The following is a 21,258-nucleotide window of genomic DNA, read 5'->3' as shown; positions in this document are numbered from 1 at the left end:
ATATATATATATAAAAGGTGATATCATATGATTAGTAAGTTTGAAATTCTAATTCGTAAATGGAATATATATATATATATGGTGGTAAAAATAATGAATGTGTGAAAGGGCAATGGTAACGCGCGCATTGGTTTGGGGGTGGGTGGTGGGTCTTGGAAGAGGAAGATGCTTGGTGGTGGCTTCGGTCGGTCAGCCAGTCGTGTACGATGCACATGAATTACACATTTTCCAAGAATAAATAAATAAAAACTTAAATTCGGATTCTAGAATATTGTTGAACAAACTTATATATATATATATGTATTTACTGTTTGATAATTATATATTCCATTATTTTCTAGCTAGGTCCACCTTCTGGATAAATATATATGTATATGTGTGTCGTTCACATTCGCAAGTACTACTGCCCGAATCCTTAAAATATCCTAACATCATCTTTTTTATTCCCAAACCCAACCTCTGTAAGTAGCATTAACATGTCATATCCGTTAGGACATTGACTCGGTCAATATACATACATATAATTTTAATTAATTTATCCTTGGCGTTATAATAATAATAATAATAATAGAAGACATGGACAAAATTATTATTATCAAATAATCATCATTTAATTACATATATAAAAATGCGTGCGGTCATGTTACGTGTCCGGCCACGCCACACCCCACCTTGGCCCCTGTTAATTGGCAGCAGCCAATAGTCACAAACAATCGGCCACCCCAGTGGCTGTCAACCACTGCCCACTCTTTCTCCAAGAAGCTTCCTCTCTCCCTCAGGCAGGCTCAGAAACAAAGAAAGAAAGAAAGCAAAATACGTTTCATCTATTGGGAATTTGGAAGTTGGGACCTTCTTCTCTCCCTCCCTCCCTCCCTCCCTCGTGCCATCCAAATCCAATTATTCCAATAAGGCCCCTAATATCATTATTGCTTTGGGTTGGAGGGCTCTAATTTTATTTCATTTTTCCTTTGTATTTTATGATAAAATTAGTTTTCTATTTTATTAATTTTTTGTTTTCATATATATATATATATAACCTTTAATTGATAAACCGTGTGGTGTCCTACCTAAACACCTAATCCATATAAATGCCATGTGATTAGAGTCCAGTCGCTCTTATCATTCTTCCAAAATCAAATCTTATATATTTATGTGATAGTTTTTAAATTTTATATTTCGTAATAAATTGATTATTATAATCTAATTTGTGTTACCCTAGTTAATAACTTTGATTTTTATTCAAATTTGAATTCTATTCCTAATTTTTTTTTATCAAATTCTATTAATAAAAACTGTTATGATATACATTATTAATATAGACTCAAAATCATTTGATTGTGGAATTTATATTCAATCTAACATTAAGTGATTTTAAGATTTATATGAATACTATATATGTTAGTTTCAAGAAAGACATTTGATAAAAATCTGAAAAGAGTAATTGAATTTGAGTAGAAATAAAAGTTTAGTAGTTATGGTAACAAATATTTTAAAGTGTAAAATTTAAAGACAAATAATGTAATTTACTTCTTACGTGACATTTCATCTTTGTTCGATATAACATGTCACATAATATTTTATCTAAATGCCTGATTAAATGGACTACTCATTATAATTGATAAGCTTGAGGTATATTCGATCTTTAATCAATATAAAAATTATCCTATCCAAACAATCAACTATATATATATATATATAATTGAAAATGCTCACAAGATCCACATTGGCTTTGGCTTTGGCTTTGATTTTAACGGTAGGTATCATCATGTAACTTATAACTAAGAAACAACAAAAAGAGTTGTTTATAGAGGAAGGTGATGGTAGTGTGGAAAGCGAGGAGAAATGCAGCCATGTTTTCTTCTCACTGTTGATGCTTTGACCTTACAACTTGCCTATTTATTTTTTTTATAGCATAGCATAGCATTGCATTGAATAAATATAAGAAGATTTCCATTCAAAAAAACGTGGCTGCCCAAATAATTTGGACTCAAAAAATTCCAAATGAGAATGAATGATTGTCATATTAATTAGTTAATGACTCAAGAATTATATATATAAGATTGCTCATCAAATTCAAATGATTGTGGTCAATTGTATATATGGTTTTTGAAACAATAAGGTGTCTAAATACTATAAACACTTCAGATTTTTTGAATTTTTATAACTTGGTTTTGATTAATCCCCCAAAGAAATAATTAGCCTTGGTTTATGGATAAATATCTCACTAATTAATAAAAGAGTTGTTTCACCCATAACCTTGGAGTCTTGAGTTCAAATTTTGTGAGTCTTAAAAGCATTTTTTTCATATACCATGTGATTTGTGACATTATTAGTTAGTTAAATTTAAGAGACGATGAAATTAGTAATAATATAATGGAATTAAATTAAATGAGTACACGAACTTATTCACCTCTATATTACACTAATAAAACTGATTGACTCGTCCTAGTATTAATTTGATGAACAAATTAATTCCCCAGTATTAAACTTATATCCTTCTATATGTTTGTAAAAAAAGAAAAGACAAAGACAAAGAAAAGTGGGGCTTGTAACGCAAAAAAGTCCAAAGGATTTGTCATTCTGCCGAGAAAACAATTAATTCTGTCTGTCTTTCTTGGGGGGTATATCTTTACAAACATTACATGTATTGGGCACATTGGTACGTGCGTGGGAGTGCAAGTTGCAAAGGAACTGGGGGAACGAACGAAGCCCACAATAATAATAATAATAATAATAATAATAATAATATATGGAAGGAGGGCCGCCAAGACTTACCGGGTGGCTGGCTGGGTGGTGAGGTGAAGTTGGGGCGGCGTCAGACGCAACCCAATTGCCCATGATTTTAAAAAAAAACGCATTAATATAATACGGAGGGGATGGCGCAGCAGTTTGTGTGTTTATTGGGCTTCTGGTCAAATTTTTGATTAATTAATACAGCACGTGCCGATGCCGTGTATTATCCATTATTTTATAAGACACTCGCGTCAGTACGTTGCTGACCATCTTCCTGGGTGGAAAAATTTTTCACCTTTCCCCTCCCCTCTTTGATTATTTTATTATTTTGTTATATAGTATGTATTTCAACCCCATCCCCTCCCCTCCCCTGAAGTCAACAATTCTCTTCTCTTGGAAGATTGATTTTAAGTCTTGACAGATATTTCATTACTTTTGACCCGACCCCCCACCCCCAATGCAATCCAAACAAGCAGCAAGCAATGTTCTATCCATCATCGTATTCTAGAATAATAATATAATATAATATAATATAATTTGGTTTTAGTCTACAGTTAGGAAATTAATTAAGGAATTTTTGATGAATAATAATAATTCAATTCTTTAAGATTTGCCCAAAAAAAAATATGGTTGCTGAGAATGAATTATTGGAGAGAGAGAGAGAGAGAGAGAGTTTGGAATTTCTACAGCGGGGGGATGCCACCTAATGGCTGAGCTCATCATCGTTATCTCCCAAAGACTTGGGGTTAAAATCTGGTGCATTTTCTGTATCTAAGACTGATTGATGTAAATAGGAAGAGCAGGAATAGCATATTGGTAAATTTGGTGGGTTTGATTAGGTCTAAGTATGAAACCTCATAATTCAACTGGTCATATATAGGGGGCTTCGTTTTTTTAACAATTAATTTAAGAATGCATATAAACTATAATATAATATAATAATGCTTGCTATTGCTGGGTCACACTACTCCCATGTCTCTCCCATGCTGCTTTGCAAATGAACCTTCCAATCCAACCCCTTTGGCTTTGGGAATAATGGGGCGTTCCTCCTCCCTTCTCATTCATCATTGGATTTGATTTGATGATAGATTCTTTCCTCTATTTCCATTTCTCACCCCATAGAATTCAAGAATTCACCTCACCCCCCCACCCACCATTAACTAACTATCCCTACCTCTAAGGCCCAAAATCTAAATTTAATCTCGAAATCATGTTTCCAAAATATAAAAGCTTTGATTCTAACAATAAAACAAAATTATTAATATAAAATTACGTACTCACTCTTTTATGACTAAAAAGCTATATATGCTACTAATTGTGAAAACAAATTCATTTACAAAATAAGAATAAGAATAAGAATAAAAATAAAAATAAAATGTCGTATTTTTTGACAAGTTACAAAGAGGTTAATTAGTCTATATATATATATATATCAAATCTGTTAAAATATATGAATTAATCTTCAAAAGTATTGACTTGTCAAACGTATTGAACTTGAGAAAAAGAAAATGATGATTAATCAGGCTTAATTATGTAAAACAAACAGAGAGACACATACATATTATGTATGTATATTTTTTGCACAGTGTAGGGAGCAGGCAGCAAGTTTGACCGGAGGAGATTGAATTCAAAAGTAGACTGCAACATATAATATTATTATAAATTAAGAAAAAGGAAGAAGAAAGTTGATGAAGGGAACTTATTAGCATTGAGAAGCTGCCTCGAAGAGATTTAAATACAGACAATCTTAATGTCCATGAGGAATACACATATGAGATCAAGCCTCGCCAGTTTTTTGGACCCATTCATTCCTATATATTGCCGGCTGCTCTCTCCCACTCGTATAAAAAGACCGATTCCATCACACCTCCTTTGGCAGAAACAAAGAAGAATTTAACTCATCATCATACAAAAGGCAGAGGGGCGATCGAGGCTCTCATCAGATTTTTGAAGCTCTTCTCCACCAAACCCCCCACCACCCACGTATATCTCATCTCTCATCCCTCTGATCTCTCTCTCTCTCTCTTGCTTGCGTTCTACAAAACCAAACAGCAATAGTCTTAATTTCAGAAACCCCACCTATAGCTAGCTAGCTTCAAGTTCTTCATATAATTATTAACAACATCGATCGGAGACAGAGAAAGAGAAAGAGCCCAGAAAAGCAAAAGACTACAGGTGCGTACTTTTCCTTCTTCAGCTTTCAATACAGCGCTTAATTAATTTCCTATATATAGTTTTCCGGGAAAATATTTGATTGTGGATCTGTTAGATCGATGATATAAGGGTTTTTGTTTATCGTAAGTGTTTTAAGTCTGTGACGGGGGGTATTATAAGTGATTGAATGGCTTTATATATTGTTGTCATCATGTCTAGTGAGATTTATTAGAGCTCTCTCTCTTTGTTGCTCTTGTTGTTGTTCTAATTGGTTAGTTGTATATATGGTGTACGTACGTACTACGTATCAGGGTGATTGGGAAGAGAGAGATTAATAAATAATGGATCTGGACAAGACGAGGCCGCCGAGCGGCAGCCGGAGAAGCGGGAGTAGGAGGATGAGCAGGAGCTTCAGCCGGAGCATGGGGGAGGTGATCGCCAGCGTCAGCCACGCGAGCCGCCGGAGCAGCCACGCCGAGGAAGACGAGGAAGCCTTGAGATGGGCCGCTTTGGAGAAGCTGCCAACCTACGCCCGGCTGCGCACTAGCATCCTCAAATCTTACGCCGAGAACGGCGAGGTGGGGAACCACGCCACCCACAAGGAGGTCGACGTGAGGAAGCTGGATGGCAACGAGCGTCAACAGTTCATCGACAAGTTCTTCAGAGTGGCAGAGGAAGACAACGAGAAGTTCTTGAGAAAGTTCAGGAACCGAATTGACAAGTCAGTAGTAGTTCACTTTGCTTTCTTTTCTGCATCTCATCTCATCTCATCACATATCTCTCTTCTGCTGCCTGCCCTCCCTATAATTTTTTACGTTCAAGATATAAGATATATATGGCTGGCTTTAATTTTTTAAGCTCCGGCGGCCGGAAAGTGCGGAAGCCATGAATGAAAGTTTAAAATTTATTTGTCAACTGGCATGGCATACTAAATTGGAGATGATTTAAGTAATAATTTGTGTGTCCTTGAATTATGGGCAAGTTGGGCTTTGATTATAGAGAGATCGATTTGTTGAACGATTCTGTTATATATATATATATATAATAATAATAATAATAATATATATATCTTAATTTATAATAATAATAATAATAATAATAATAATAATAATCCAACCACTCCTGTCCTGGGATAATTTAATTTAATATATAATAATTATTATAGATCAAACGTTAAAACAGTCCGCACCCTTGCCTTGCTAATATAGAACAAACGTTTAATAAATTAATTGGCCAATCCCCACCAGTATTTTAATTTAATTTTACCATGCCTGCCCCGTCTAGTTTGCACGTCTGGAACTAATCTTCGTTATTTTTTTTTTTTTATTTAAACAATTTATTAGTCACTACTAGTCCATTGATTTTGTATCAAGATTTAACTAACTCACCCAGTCACTCAGTGAGTCAGTGATTATTCAGTCTTCTTCTTCTTCTTCTTCGTCGTCGGCCGTCTGAATTTTTAGCCATTTTCGCCGCTTAATGCAGGGTGGGGATAAACCTTCCGACAGTAGAAGTCAGGTTCGACCATTTGACCATCGAAGCAGATTGCTATGTCGGCGACAGAGCTCTTCCCACACTCCTCAACACAGCTCGGAACATCGCCGAGTCGGCTCTCGGTTCCATCGGAATCACCTTCGCCGAGAAAACCAAGCTCACCATCCTCAAAGATGCCTCCGGCATAATCAAACCCTCAAGGATGGCGCTTCTGTTGGGCCCGCCGTCATCGGGGAAGACGACCCTCCTGTTAGCGCTCGCCGGAAAGTTGGACAAAAGCTTGAAGGTGAGAGGAGAAGTGACTTACAACGGACACAAGATGAATGAGTTCGTGCCGCGGAAGACGTCCGCGTACATCAGCCAGAACGACGTTCACATCGGAGAGATGACCGTGAAGGAAACCCTAGATTTCTCCGCCAGATGCCAGGGCGTCGGGTCTCGATACGGTACGGACATGCCAACTTCTCATCAAATCTTGAAAGAGATTTCGAATTTCTCCATGAATTTGACTCATAATTGGTTCTTGATTCGTGAATTACAGAACTCCTGACTGAGCTTGCAAAGAGGGAGAGAGATGCCGGCATTTTTCCCGAGGCAGAGCTCGACCTCTTCATGAAGGTACATAATTCTTCCTCGTCTTCTTCTTCTTCTTCTTTCATCAATATCCTCTGTATCTTAGTTTTTAATTTCTTCTCCTGATTCGTCAGGCAACCGCCATGGAAGGAGTTGAAAGCAGCCTCAACACAGACTACACCCTTAGGGTAAGCCGGCAAATCTGCAAATCATTAAATTCGTATTTCGTAACGTGAAGCAAGGAACTAACCTGATGAATGTGCGAATTTGTGAATCAGATATTGGGAATGGATGTATGCCGGGACACCATAGTCGGCGATGAAATGCAGCGAGGAATCTCAGGAGGGCAGAAGAAGCGCGTGACAACGGGCGAGATGATCGTCGGGCCGACGAAGACTCTGTTCATGGACGAGATATCGACGGGTCTGGACAGCTCGACAACGTTTCAGATAGTGAAGTGCTTGCAGCAGATTGTGCACCTGACAGAGGCCACCATCTTCATGTCTCTGCTGCAGCCCTGCTCCCGAGACATTCGATCTTTTTGACGATATCATACTCTTGTCAGAGGGCCAGATCGTGTACGAGGGCCCTCGCGAGCACGTTGTTGAGTTCTTCGAGAGCTGCGGGTTCAAATGCCCCGAAAGAAAAGGCACAGCTGATTTCTTGCAAGAGGTAAATCATCATCATCATCTTTATTGATTATGCATGTATTCTAGAAGTAAGTTAGGATGGGATGGCATGGCATAGCGCGTTGCATTCGTATTGTCAATTGACAGACTTCTAATGGTCGAGGCTAAAAAACTTGGTGTAATTGCGACAGGTTACCTCGAGGAAGGATCAAGAGCAGTACTGGGCGGACAAGAGAAAGCCGTACAGATATGTGACAGTGACAGAGTTCGCAAGCCAATTCAAGCGTTTCCACGTGGGGCTGCGCCTCCAGAACGAGCTCGCGGTGCCTTACGACAAGTCCCGGAGCCACAAAGCTGCTCTCGTCTACAAGAAATACGCTGTCCCCACGAAGAAGCTTCTCGAGGCCACCTTCGACAAGGAAATACTGTTGATCAAGAGGAATTCCTTCGTTTACATCTTCAAGACTTGCCAACTGATCATGGTGGCGCTCGTCTCCTCCACCTTGTTTCTGAGGACTAAAATGCATACTAGGAACCAGGACGATGGAAATCTCTACATTGGTGCGGTTCTGTTCGGCATGATCATCAACATGTTCAATGGCTACGCTGAACTCTCCATGACGATTCAGAGACTTCCGGTGTTTTACAAGCAAAGGGATCTTCTGTTTCATCCGCCTTGGGCTTTCACCCTCCCCAATTTCCTCCTCCGGATCCCAATTTCCATTTTCGAATCCATTATTTTCATGGCTATAACATATTACACCATTGGATTAGCACCCGAAGCCAGCAGGTAAACACAGTAGATAAATGAGCGAGTCACGACTTACAACTTATTTGACTTAATTAGGCTAAGGGTACGTGAACTTATCTTGACGTGCCTCTGTTTTTCGGCCCATTTCAGGTTCTTCAAGCAATGGCTAGTGGTGTTTCTGATCCAACAAATGGCCGCTGGGCTTTTCAGGCTCATTGCCGGGCTCTCCAGGACCATGATCATTGCCAACACTGGTGGAGCTCTAGTTCTCCTCCTTGTGTTCGAGCTTGGTGGCTTCATCCTTCCCAGAGGTTGGTGCACTCCAGCTCCAAATAATACCTGAGAAATCTCTAGAGGAAAACAAAGGAAACAAGCACACATTTAGACAACATATCTAATATGTACTTCTGTTTTCTGGAGTGGCTACTGAACCGAATGGCAAACTAATAGAAGCCAGCCATAGGAACTGCCACAGCTCCATTACTTCTGCAATTAGTGATTGTTGTGTAACTAAAAGAGCCATATCATTAAGATAAATGCGACTAACCAGGTACTTGTTTGCCTCTGTTTCAGAATCAATCCCCAAGGGGTGGAAGTGGGGTTTTTGGGTTTCCCCTATGTCCTATGGTTTCAATGCTTTGGCGGTAAATGAGATGTATGCGCCGCGATGGATGAACAAAAAGGTATGTACCCAGTTTATACTCAGCTATTTGTGTCTTCAATCAAGCATGTCAAATTTTCTGGCCAGAGAGAGAGAGAAGAGATTGAGAGAGAGAGAGAAGTCATCTTATACATCAAAGAAAGCTTACAAGAAATTTCTGCTATGTTACAGGCTTATGATAATGTTACACCACTGGGCAAGGCAGTGCTACATTCGTTCGATGTCTTCATGGATAAAAACTGGATTTGGATTGGGGCAGCGGCACTTTTGGGGTTCGCTGTTCTGTTCAATGTTCTCTTCACCCTTGCTCTTATGTACTTGAACCGTAAGTTCTATCTGCCATCACGTTCAAAGTAAGCTAGAGATTTTTCTACTTGATGGCTTTACTCATTACATACTATTGTTCCAATAAAATAGCTCTTGGGAAGCCACAAGCTATAATTTCCAAGGACACGGCCGCTGAGATGGAAGCTAACCAAGCAGAATCCAGGGAAGCACCAAGGCTTAGACCAACCAGATCAAGCAGAGATACAGTCCCTCGATCCTTATCTGCTGCTGACGGAAACAATACCAGTAAGAAACATGGGAAAATATCATAAGATCAATCCCCTAAAATATCATCTATATTATGGAGCAGTCAATAACTCTTCGCCTGATTATGATTTTCAGGAGAAATGGCAATCCAGCGAATGAGCAGTCGATCCAACCCCAATGGAGTAAGCAGAAGAAATGAAGACTCAAGCCTAGACAATGCAGGTGGAGTTCCAGGCAGAAAAGGAATGGTTCTCCCCTTTACTCCTCTTGCCATGTCCTTTGACAGCGTTAACTACTTCGTGGATATGCCTGGGGTAGGTGTCCGGTGTCCCTTCAACTTCCTGTTTCACGCATTCAATTCAACATGTGTTATATTGCTATGAGCAAACGCCTCTTTTGCCTATAAACAGTTATAGGAATTGCCTAGACGCTAAAATTGTAACCAAAATTTGTTGCACGAGGGATTTTTCATTTATTTATGTTCATTTTAACAGGAGATGAAGGACCAGGGAGTGACAGAGGACAGGCTCCAATTACTTCGGGAAGTAACCAGCACATTTAGGCCAGGGGTCCTGACTGCACTGATGGGAGTCAGTGGTGCAGGAAAAACAACTCTAATGGATGTTCTAGCAGGAAGGAAGACAGGTGGTTACATTGAAGGTGACATTAGAATTTCTGGATTTCCCAAGAAACAAGAGACCTTCGCCAGAATTTCAGGATACTGTGAGCAAACTGACATCCACTCACCTCAAGTCACTATTCGTGAATCTTTGATCTTTTCAGCATTTCTTCGGCTCCCTCAGGACGTTCGTAAGGAGGATAAGATGGTAAGAACAGACTTATATCATTTTCATGACAAGGTATATTTATGAGGAAGAAGGCCAAGCACTAACAGGGAATTTTCCTTATATTTCGCTTGATTCCAGGTATTTGTGGATGAGGTGATGGATTTGGTTGAACTAGAAAGTCTCAAGGATGCCGTTGTAGGGATGCCAGGAATTACCGGTTTGTCAACAGAACAGAGGAAAAGATTGACAATAGCAGTGGAACTGGTTGCTAATCCATCGATCATATTCATGGATGAACCAACTTCTGGACTCGATGCAAGGGCAGCAGCAATTGTCATGAGAACTGTGAGAAACACAGTGGATACAGGAAGAACTGTTGTTTGCACAATTCATCAACCCAGTATTGACATCTTTGAAGCATTTGATGAGGTAATACTCAAATCATGATTTCTATCTCCCCCCTCCCCCAAACAAAATTCTCTTTCCAAATCTCTGTAACATACCGGATAATACTCTGTGCAGCTGCTACTGATGAAAAGAGGAGGGCAAGTGATTTACTCTGGACCACTGGGGCGGAATTCTCATAAGATTATTGAATATTTTGAGGTATTTAATATTCCTGAAATATTTTCTCTTCTCTTTATAAAATACAAGTACAAATAATTTAATAATCCATAATTCAGGCAATCCCGGGAGTTCCAAAAATTAAAGAAAAATACAATCCAGCAACATGGATGCTAGAAGTGAGCTCAATTGCTGCAGAAGTCCGGCTTGGAATGGATTTTGCTGAATACTACAAATCATCAGCCTTGGCCCAGTAAGTGAAATCAATTTAGTTATAATGATGAAAAGGACAAAAACAAAAATAATGAAGTACCTTATTTGGTTAAAAAATGACAAGACTGGAGTTGATATATATATGTATATATATATTTATGCTAATGTGCAGGAGGAACAAGGCTTTAGTGAAGGAGTTGAGCGTACCTCCAGCAGGGGCAGAAGATCTATTTTTCCCAACAAAATTTTCTGAATCAACATGGGGACAATTCAAATCCTGCCTTTGGAAGCAGTGGTGGACTTACTGGAGAAGTCCAGATTACAACCTTGTGAGATTCTGCTTCACATTACTTGCTTCCCTCCTGGTCGGAACAATCTTCTGGCAGGTTGGAGGCAAAAGGTCAGTGTTCAGTTCTTACATCATTTATTCAAGAGCTTTGGTCCATGCCCATTGGTGACGGAACAAAAATTTCATGGCTAACACCATATATTTTTTTTTCAGGGAGAACGCAGGTGACCTCAATGTGGTCATAGGGGCTATGTATGCGTCTATCTTTTTCGTTGGAATCAATAATTGTGGCACTGTACAGCCCGTAGTAGCTGTTGAAAGAACTGTATTTTATAGAGAAAGGGCTGCCGGGATGTATTCTGCATTGCCATATGCCTTGGCACAGGTGGGTTGGAATTGCTTCTTGTATTCTATGTTTGATGGAAAAAGCCATTATTCCTTAAAGCAAATAACTATCTACATCAAAAAGCTACCTGAGTTTTAGTTGTGGGATCAATCGGTTGTCAGAAGTGTGTTCTCAATCTTACACTAACACAATACTTTTTGTTGCTTGACACATGCAGGTATTGGTTGAACTACCATATGTGCTTATTCAAGCCACCTATTTCGCTCTCATAGTGTATGCCATGGTGGGGTTCGAATGGACAGCTGAAAAGTTCTTTTGGTTCTACTTCGTCACCTACACATCCTTCCTCTACTTCACTTATTACGGGATGATGACTGTTTCCATTACACCAAACCACCAAGTAGCAGCTATTTTTGCCGCCGCCTTCTATGCATTCTTCAATCTTTTCTCGGGTTTCTTCATTCCCAGACCGGTAATTAGCTTCACTTCCATGGAGCATTTTTTATTTATCAGAGAGCCAACTGTTTTTAAGCATTTTTCTGAATTTCTTCTCTTTTGTTTGGTACAGAAAATTCCAAAGTGGTGGGTATGGTATTACTGGATCTGCCCAGTGGCATGGACCGTATACGGGTTGATTGCGTCACAGTACGGCGATGTGACAGACACCATAAAAGTTCCCGGGATGGATAAAGACCCAACACTGAAATGGTACATTAGACATCATTTTGGATTCAGAAAAGACTTCCTTGGAGAAGTATCTGCAGCCTTGATTGGTTTTAGCTTCTTCTTTGCCTTCATGTTCGCCTACTGCGTTAAAACTTTGAACTTCCAAACAAGGTAGACAAAGTTGTTCTCAATGCTATGGGGAGCCGATGTTGCAGATGGATAATGCTTAGAGAGATGTATTTTGACAAGTTTTGTTGTTTGATTTTATTTATGTAAGGTGTATTTTATGACAAGCTTTGTTGTTTAATTATTTATATAAGGCATATTCTGAATTTGACCTTATATGTTGATATCAATAAAATGTAAAATTATTTCAGCCAACTTCAGGTTCAGGGTGGTTGATATTGTTGGTAACCATAAATTGGCATGCGCTTGCTTACATGTGTACATATATATATATATATATAAGGTATCAATATGCTATCATCACTGCAAATTTTACATGAACTCAAAATCAGATGTTAATGAACTCAAAACCTGTAAACAGCTAGCCTCCACCTAAACGGGTAAAAGAATCCAAAATAGAATTACTTGTATTATCTATCTAGGAGAAATGGAATGGAACCATAATAACCAAGGAAAGGAGAAAGCAGTGATTATCATTAAAAAGAGACTTCCGGATGAAAAGACAAGACAGCTATCGCAATATCAAAATTGTGAGGAAGCAGATAGGATAGCAGCACAAGAGGAAGTTGAAAAAATCAGATATTACGGAGGAAATAGTGGGGAAGATGCCCAAGTCGTTGACTACTCCAGAGTTGATGTCTACTGAACAAGAACAGGATTATTTTAAGCAGTGCAATTAATATTAATATTGTTGGAAGAGAGGTGATTGAAGGAATAGTTTGTTTGTTTTTTGTTTTTTTTTTTCTTCTTCAGGAAAATTGCCAAAGCTACTCCAACCATCTCATTCCAGACCAATTTCACATTCTACAAATGCAATGCATTGCCAATATTTAAGCACACAGAAGTAGGAATGTTCATCCCCATCTGCATCTTTGACTTCCAACATGGGGATTCCTGAGTTTCAGGATGGGTCTCTTCTTGCTAAATCAAGGTACCTTTCCTTGATATCAACCTAGTTAGTTCAAAGAATTGTGGCAATAAATCAATAATTTATTTCCTTTTCTTTGTATGGTTCAGTTGATTAAACAAAACAGTCTTGTCTAATTCTCTATACAAGCTTATTGTTCTTAAATGATTATCCTCCTGCCCGCAAAAACTCCAGGAGGCAGGAGGTTGAATGAAACAAGTGCTGAGATCATTCGTATGGAGCAGCAACAGCAGCAGCAGTACAGATCTCAAAAACCTTTGGTTCAAAAGTTACAATCCTGTCTTTGGAACCCACGATAACTTATTCTATAGATTGAGCACTCTGTCTTCTATTTAAAATAGAGAGTTTATATTGGCCTATCTATAGCCGGCCCCCCACCCAAAGTAGAGTGTCTATAAAGGAAGGAGGGGAGTGCTGAATTGGGTAACTGAAGGCCAGCACAACACTCGATCAAACAGCATCCTTCAATCGCACAAATTATGAGATGAGCCAAACACAAAGGGCAAGCTTAATGGTGCAGTAATGGTTGAAATAGCAAACTGCTATCCGATCTAAATTTATATCACAATGGAGATGGCTTGGGATTTCGAAGAATGAGAATGGCAATTGAGAGAATCGTATCATCATACCTGCGAGAGGAGATGAAATGCTCGTCGCCAAGCTTCCTTGTTGATCCGAAGATGCAGAATGCTCTGCTTTCTGAATGGTTCATCATTCTAAAGTCGAGCCTTGGATTGATGCAACTTAGGGTTCTGGCGCAATGCCATGCATCACTAGATTCGTGTCAACCGGAGATGGCAACTCGATCAAGATTTTGATGACGCCGATGACTCATTCATCCGAAAACGAAAAAGAAGAAACAAGAAAGTGAAAATCCATATCTGAATGTCTTAAGAGTTGAAGATCATCGCGAACTTAATACGAAGGACAAGAACTCTCAAGTGCAGATGCAGACCATCAGTGAACTAATTGATTTGTTTTAAAAAATTAATTTCCTGACACCTTTTTTAACTTTAAAAACACAACCTCAAAATAAATAATTCTTTAAACGATCAATTGAATGGGATAGGAATGGATATGTTAATTATTCCCACCACTTATTTCAGACATTTCACCCCACTTGTTTTGGACAACTAATCCGACTCAATTGACATCACTGAATTAGACCAAATATCTTCTTCTTCTTCTTTTCTTTTTTTTTTCTTTTTAAACATTCACTTTACCCTCTAGTTCAGGGTTAAACGTATAACTACGATGACTCAATCAATCCCAAAATAAACTACAAGCTTTAGAAGAAATGAAGAGCAAAACCATACATACAGATAGCTAGCTAGCTACAAGGTTTGGTTGTGTATTTATGCAGAGGCAGCAGAGCATGTCAATCACATCAAAGAACTAATTCTTGCAACTCTCAAAGTTGACCTATATACTTTGATAAAATGCATGTAAATCCCCTATTTCTTTCCTTGTGAACTCGGATTATTTGCTTCACTCATCCATCTTTGGCACAATCTAATTATGTTTCATACAAGTTCAAGTCCCATCTCACCAGGCTAAGGTGGTCCCCTCATCCTCTCCACAATATGCCTACTTTTTTCTTCAATGTGACGCCTCTTCTCTTCAAACTTCTCCCCCATCTTCTTCCCCAAACCAAGCATCTTTGCTCTGGTCCCCATTCTCTTCGGCCTGGCGTCATCTTCTTCTGTGATTTCTATCTGCTCCCCAGCCAAGATCAATGGCTGAGACGATGATTGACCATCTGTGTTCTCTTTTCTAGAACTGCTGCAAGTCTCTTCTTCCTCATCTCTCAACAAGGGGGTACTCAGTTCTTGCATAGACTTGCTGCTGCAAGTCGACAGACTGGTTGGATCAGACAAGGATGCATGTCTATCATTGGTTTGGCTGATCGGTACGCCAGAAAGTTCTACTTTCTTTGTGTTTTCGTGCTTGGCTCCCAGGAAATTATTGGCAGTTTCCCTAGATGAATCCGATGTAGTTGTAACTTTGGCTGGTTGACAACTGGCCCCTTCGCGAACACCATCGGGATCACTGACAGATTCCTGATTAATCCATATGAATGGAGCAACAGCCCGTGGAACCCAGTCATCCTTTTCTGCTAACATCCCTGGCAAGGATATGCTTTCACAAAATGGAAAAACAAGAGTCTCCCGAATTGCTGCCTGCACATATGAAACTACTACAAATCAGCTATTTCTTTCTAGTGGGTTAGCAACTTTTATACGTTTAAATTCAATTCACTTGAGCCTTAATTTCTAGAAAAGAAATGAATTAAAAAGCTTATGTGAAGTAATCAAGGGGATTAAAAAAGAGCAAGAACGAGCTTTTTTTTTGTGATGCGAGAAATAACCAAAAGTTTTGACAAGGACACTAGCATGGCATAGACATGCGCAGTATATCAGCACACTTTCAACAGGAATCCAACACATTTCTGTCAGCGTGGAAACACTGGAAAATAATATGCTTTTTCACTTCATAATTTTCTTGGTCTTCATGTTGTAACCAAGCAACAAAGGTTCTAGTTTATATATATATATATATATATATATAGAGAGAGAGAGAGAGAGAGAGAGAGCACATGACCATAGAAACTGAGAGATTCATAAAACATAAAGAACACAGGATAAGGGTTTTCTTGTCTCTTTAAATACTCCATAACAAAGAAGTCACATTCTTCGAGAACTATGAATGAATAAAGCACATAACTTCACCTTGAACCGACTGACAAGTAACAAAGCAATATGTCCACTATTAATCTTGTGTTCTCCGACAGAAGAATCCAAGTTGAAATCGATATCAGGCATGGATGTGAACTCAAACCATAATTGATCAGATGGAGGAGGTTTTATATGCAGTCGCAGTGTTCCTCGAAGGGATGCCACCCTTATTCCCAGGGATAGAGGCACCTTAGAAGCATAAAAAATGATTTAAAATAGAGGCAACTAAAGGTTTAGCCATTAAATTCAAGCAAATTTAGCATCAAAGAGAATGCATATCTAAATATAGTGTCAATAAGAAATAGTAAGGTTAGAAAAGCCTATTGCAAGTCTTAAATTGATGGCCAGTTTCAATTTTTTTCCTTGTATCAATAGTTCATTTTAAAAAAATCTACTTCCTAAAATGATGTCATTCACTGATACAACACTCACAATTGCCAATATATTCATCCAAATAATTGCATCAAAACTAGTCATCAGAACAGGACTGAAGTAAAGAACATGAACAAACATCAAAGCCTAGTTGATCCAGTTCTTTCTTCAATTGAATCTCGATTTTGTCTTCCTCTTGAAATGGTGCAAGCTACCTATCCAGTTAACTTTCATAAGAACAGAATTTTAGTCCCCTGGATGACTGGCCATTGTAAGAACCAAAGTTAGATATTTCCGTTGTATAAACACTTTTTCCCTCTAAAAAATATCAATCATTCCTGGTAATTGCTCATTGAAGTAAATATTTATCCTTCTCACAAATCTCATGTAGAATATCTGCATATGACCAACTTGAGAAAAAAACTATACCTAAGATAAGATGTTGAACAGGCTGACCCTACTGACATTTTGGTCTAATTTTTAATCACTGTTCTATCAATTAAAGAGACATCATTCAAAGGGAAACAGCCTAATTATGAGACCCAAAACTGTCAATCACAGAAGCAAAATGAAAATCAATAACATCATACCAAACTTTAATTGCATTAGATGGGGATGGCTACATTGATTCTAACTCGCCAATCATATCTATCTATAACCATATCTTTTGCAAGCTCATTATAATTTATAACATGCCTAAGAGTTTCCCACCAAGTTATTCTTAGTCTTATTCTACCACTTTATTAGAAATTTCTTTCACTCCTTCCACTGTTTTCACTTGAGCATTTACTGGTCTTCTTCTCACATGAGCAAACTGTAACAACCCACACTTTACTTGAGGATCAACAAGAGATGTAAGAGTGACTAGGAGGGTGTAAACTAGTAGAGATGTCTATCGAAACAAATCATCATCTTAATTGTGGAGATGGAGACAAGGGTGAGGGTGACGAGGCTGATTCTAGGAGATATCAAAGATACATGGGAAGGTTGATCTCTCTCATGCCCGTCCAAGCATAGCATATGTTGTTAGTGTGGTGAGTCAATTTATGCATGACCCTTGCACGGCTCATTTGGAAGCAGCCAAATTAGTCTTGAGATATTTAAAATCTTCTCCTGGAAAGGGGTTTTTATTTGGAAACCATGTACATTTGATGATAGAGGCCCACATTGATGCTGATTGAGCATGTTCACTAGAAGATAAGAGATCTACAACAAGCTATTGCATGTTCATTGGTGGAAATTTGGTCACTTGGAGAAGCAAGAAGCAAACTGTGGTAGCTCCATCAGGTGTTGAGAGAAAATATAAACCAATGGTTCATGGTGTTCATTAACTTTTGTGGCTTAAGAAAAATCATGACAGACTCAAATATACTTAACGCTATGCCTCGCATCCTATTTTGTGACAATAAGGCTATGATTGACATTGCAAATAACACGGTTTAGCATGAGAAGACAAAGCACATTAAGATTGACAGACCCTTCATCAATGAAAAGTTAGACGATGGTCTTCTGTGCATTCCTTTTGTAAAGTCTGAACATCAGTTGGCTGACACATTTACAAGGGGTCTAATGCACCAACTTGAGGAGTGTTGATAGCTATAAATCTGGGGTGATTGATAGCTACAATCTTGGGAAAATTCATAGTTGTAATTGTGCTATGTAATTCATAGCTTTGAAATCTTTCCTATTTGAAATAATAGTATAAATATGGGGTGTAGAGTTGGAGACAAAAACCAACTAACAACCTTCATCATTCTTTCTCTACAACCATTATACATATTTTCCATTAGTCTTATTTTTCACTCATGATTTTAATTAACCTAGAAAATATCATTTGCAATTTCTTTATTGAATTATAAACCACAAACTCTTTTCAATTAAGTGCTCACAATCAGGACTGACTTAACCAACAATAGTTTCCTTATCTACAATTTGACACACAATCCAGAAAACAATCAAAAATAAAATTTAAGAATGTTACAGAAATTACTGAGAAATTTAAAACAACAATCAACTAATGTGAAACCCCTAATTCAAAAACCCTAAAAACATGCCTAAACCAACAAAATCAGTTTCAGACTTTGATTTTGTTGTCATTTGCCGTTTTCATTTCTAAAATTTGGGATAAAAAGCAGAAAATGTAGTTCGATAACATGTTTATGATTATACACACACACACATATTACTTTTTTGGCCAAAAGCCAACACACTACTTAGGTGTGTTGGTCTTTTCTGTTCATTTCCAAAATGGAAAATAACCCTGACTGACAAGCTTTTAACTGTTCTTCTCTTTCTTCCCTCTGCTTCTCCTATCCCGCAACACCAGACAATGTTATTATTGTTCCTCTCCATTTTCAACAAGGCTTTGGTAGACTCTTGCCGATAGTAGAGAAGGCTAAAGCTAGACACTGGCCTTTCTTCACTTTTTCTTCTTATTCTCCTTCACTACCATTTAGAGTTTGGCAAACCATTGCTGGAGCAAAGGGGGCTGAAACCATATCTGGTTTTTTCAAACATTGCTGGCAATAGAGAAGAAAGTAGAAGAAGATCAAGAATGACTGGAAAACCACTTTAAAATCAGGGATATTTTTGTCATTATGAAATGGCTTTCACATATATTTAATAACTTAATAAAATGCACAAAAAGATTATCAAGCTATATGTTCACTTTTTATTTTCACAATTAAAAAAAAAAGATATCATTATCAAACACGTTTAATTTTCATTTTTTGACCAAAAACAAGAACTAAAAATAAAAAATTGAAAATGAAAACTGAAGAACACATAAAACTAGCAACAAATTTAAACAAAAAGGTGCCCCTAGTACACAAGGCTCTCTGCTTTGCAAAGGTCGGGAGAAGGTCATTTGTGCATGCAACCTTCCTTTACTTTGAAAAGAAGTTGTTTCCACAACTCAAACCTGTGGCTTTAAGTCTCAAAGGAGCAATGATGGGCAATCAAAATGCTGCTTTCCATTATATTTGTTGGAAGATTAAAAGGATAAGGAAGAGGATGCATACCTTTGAAAGGATAACAGCAAGCTAATCTCCTAGATGGAGAAGGAAAAGGATATAGATAATCTCAGATTTAGCTAAGGAAATCCAAGTCATATTGATCCAGAATTGTAAATTAGATAAGTTGATATTTAGTGTTATCTATTGCTGTGAACTAGGAGATATTGTAGGAGATTTTTTAGGAATTGTTTGTGTGTAAGTTCACTAGTTAATGGAATAGCTTACGGGTGAAAGAATTAATTTCCCCTTCATAATTCTTTTATGGTATCAAAGCCACATCCTTGTGGCACCTGTTTTATCTTCTTCAACTACTTGAAGGAGTCTTGAGCCTACGGGATGGCAAAAAGAGTCTCGACCAGTGAGACTTCTACCACCAATCCTCCAACCGTGAAGGATTCTCACGATCCAACCATTCCAACAACAATTGAAATTCATTCCCTCCAAATCACACAACATAAGTTGAATGGTACCAATTTCAGAAAATGGTTCCAATCAGTCTTGCTAGTTGTTAGAGGAAAAGGGAAGGAAGGCTACTTAATCGGTACTGTTTCTAAGCCAAGTTTAGAATCAACAACTTATGGCATATGGGAGGCCAAGAATGCCATTGTTACGGCTTGGCTGGTTAATTCAATAGAACCAAAGATTGGAAGAACCTACCTATTCTACAAGACAACTTGTGACATTTGGAAGACAGTCCAAGAAATCTATTCAGATTTAGAAAATACTGCCCAATGCTTCCAAATCAGATCTCTCATTTGAACCACAAGACAAGGTACAAATCTAGTCACAGAATATTTTAATACCTTAATAGAATTGTGGAAAGAGATGGATTTATTTTATGAGATCACATAGGAGTGCTCTGCTGATGGTAGAAAATATGACAAGATGGTGGAAAAGGACACAATAGTTAGGTTGGGACATCTTAGTAACTTTGATGGGAACGTGAGCTATATATACATTTTATTGACGCATAAATTCAAAAGAAATAAGTCAAGCATTGAAAAAAATGAAAAATCATAAGGCGGTGAGATCAGATAATATACCAATAGAAGCGTGGAAATGCATGGGAGAAGAGGGCATCTCTTGGCTAACGAAATTATTTAACGCGATCCTTAAATAAAAAAAGATGCCAGATGAGTGGAGGAAGAGCACTTTGATTCTTATATACAAGAACAAAGGAGATGTTCAAAACTGTGAAAATTACAGAGGAATTAAGTTAATGAGTCATACCATGAAACTCTAGGAGAAAATAATAGACCAGAAGCTCAGAAAAGAAATAGACGTCTCAAAAAATCAGTTTGGTTTCATATCTGGTAGGTTAACAATGGAAGCTATATACCGACTAAGGCGCTTAATGGAAAGGTATTGGGATCATCAGAAGGATCTACATATGGTGTTTATAGATCTAGAAAAGGCTTATGATAAGGTTCCTAGAGAAGTATTATGAAGGGTTTTAGAGAAGAAAGGAGTCCGAATAGCCTATATACAATCCCTTAAGGACATATATCACGGTGCAGAGACAAGAGTCAGAACATGCGGAGGGGATATTGAACCGTTTAAAATTACAATGGGACTGCATCAAGGTTCTGCACTAAGTCTATACTTATTTGCTTTAGTAATGGATGAAC

The 21,258-nt window shown here is 38.0% G+C and overlaps 2 protein-coding genes across 4 annotated transcripts in view; one reads left to right on the top strand and one right to left on the bottom strand.

Annotated features, from left to right (window-relative positions):
• The first annotated feature begins 4,517 nt into the window (after positions 1–4,517).
• LOC127789860 (ABC transporter G family member 35-like) lies at positions 4,518–12,776 on the top strand. The gene is given in 21 exon segments (XM_052318906.1): positions 4,518–4,908; positions 5,199–5,608; positions 6,373–6,827; positions 6,923–6,999; positions 7,089–7,142; positions 7,233–7,469; positions 7,471–7,626; positions 7,775–8,373; positions 8,485–8,645; positions 8,908–9,017; positions 9,167–9,320; positions 9,413–9,568; positions 9,665–9,843; positions 10,024–10,356; positions 10,456–10,746; positions 10,840–10,923; positions 11,001–11,134; positions 11,267–11,494; positions 11,597–11,768; positions 11,947–12,201; positions 12,298–12,776. Coding segments are annotated over 20 exon segments (4,488 nt in total). The 5' UTR covers positions 4,518–4,908; positions 5,199–5,228; the 3' UTR covers positions 12,571–12,776.
• Positions 12,777–14,776: 2,000 nt separating this feature from the next.
• The window catches only part of LOC127789861 (uncharacterized), an 89,197-nt gene continuing 82,715 nt past the window's right edge, over positions 14,777–21,258 (bottom strand). For 2 of the 3 annotated variants that reach the window (XM_052318908.1, XM_052318907.1), the window contains 2 exons: positions 16,239–16,433; positions 14,777–15,689 (listed from right to left, as the gene is read on the bottom strand). In XM_052318908.1, the coding sequence (XP_052174868.1) occupies positions 15,063–15,689; positions 16,239–16,433 (822 nt within the window). In that variant the 3' untranslated portion in view covers positions 14,777–15,062. The remainder of the gene's footprint in view (positions 15,690–16,238; positions 16,434–21,258) is intronic. The other variant, XM_052318909.1, reaches the window with a different exon arrangement.

This window comes from Diospyros lotus, chromosome 14 (genome assembly GCF_014633365.1).
Source record: "Diospyros lotus cultivar Yz01 chromosome 14, ASM1463336v1, whole genome shotgun sequence".
NCBI lineage: Eukaryota > Viridiplantae > Streptophyta > Magnoliopsida > Ericales > Ebenaceae > Diospyros > Diospyros lotus.
This window is presented reverse-complemented; position numbering and strand designations above follow the sequence as displayed.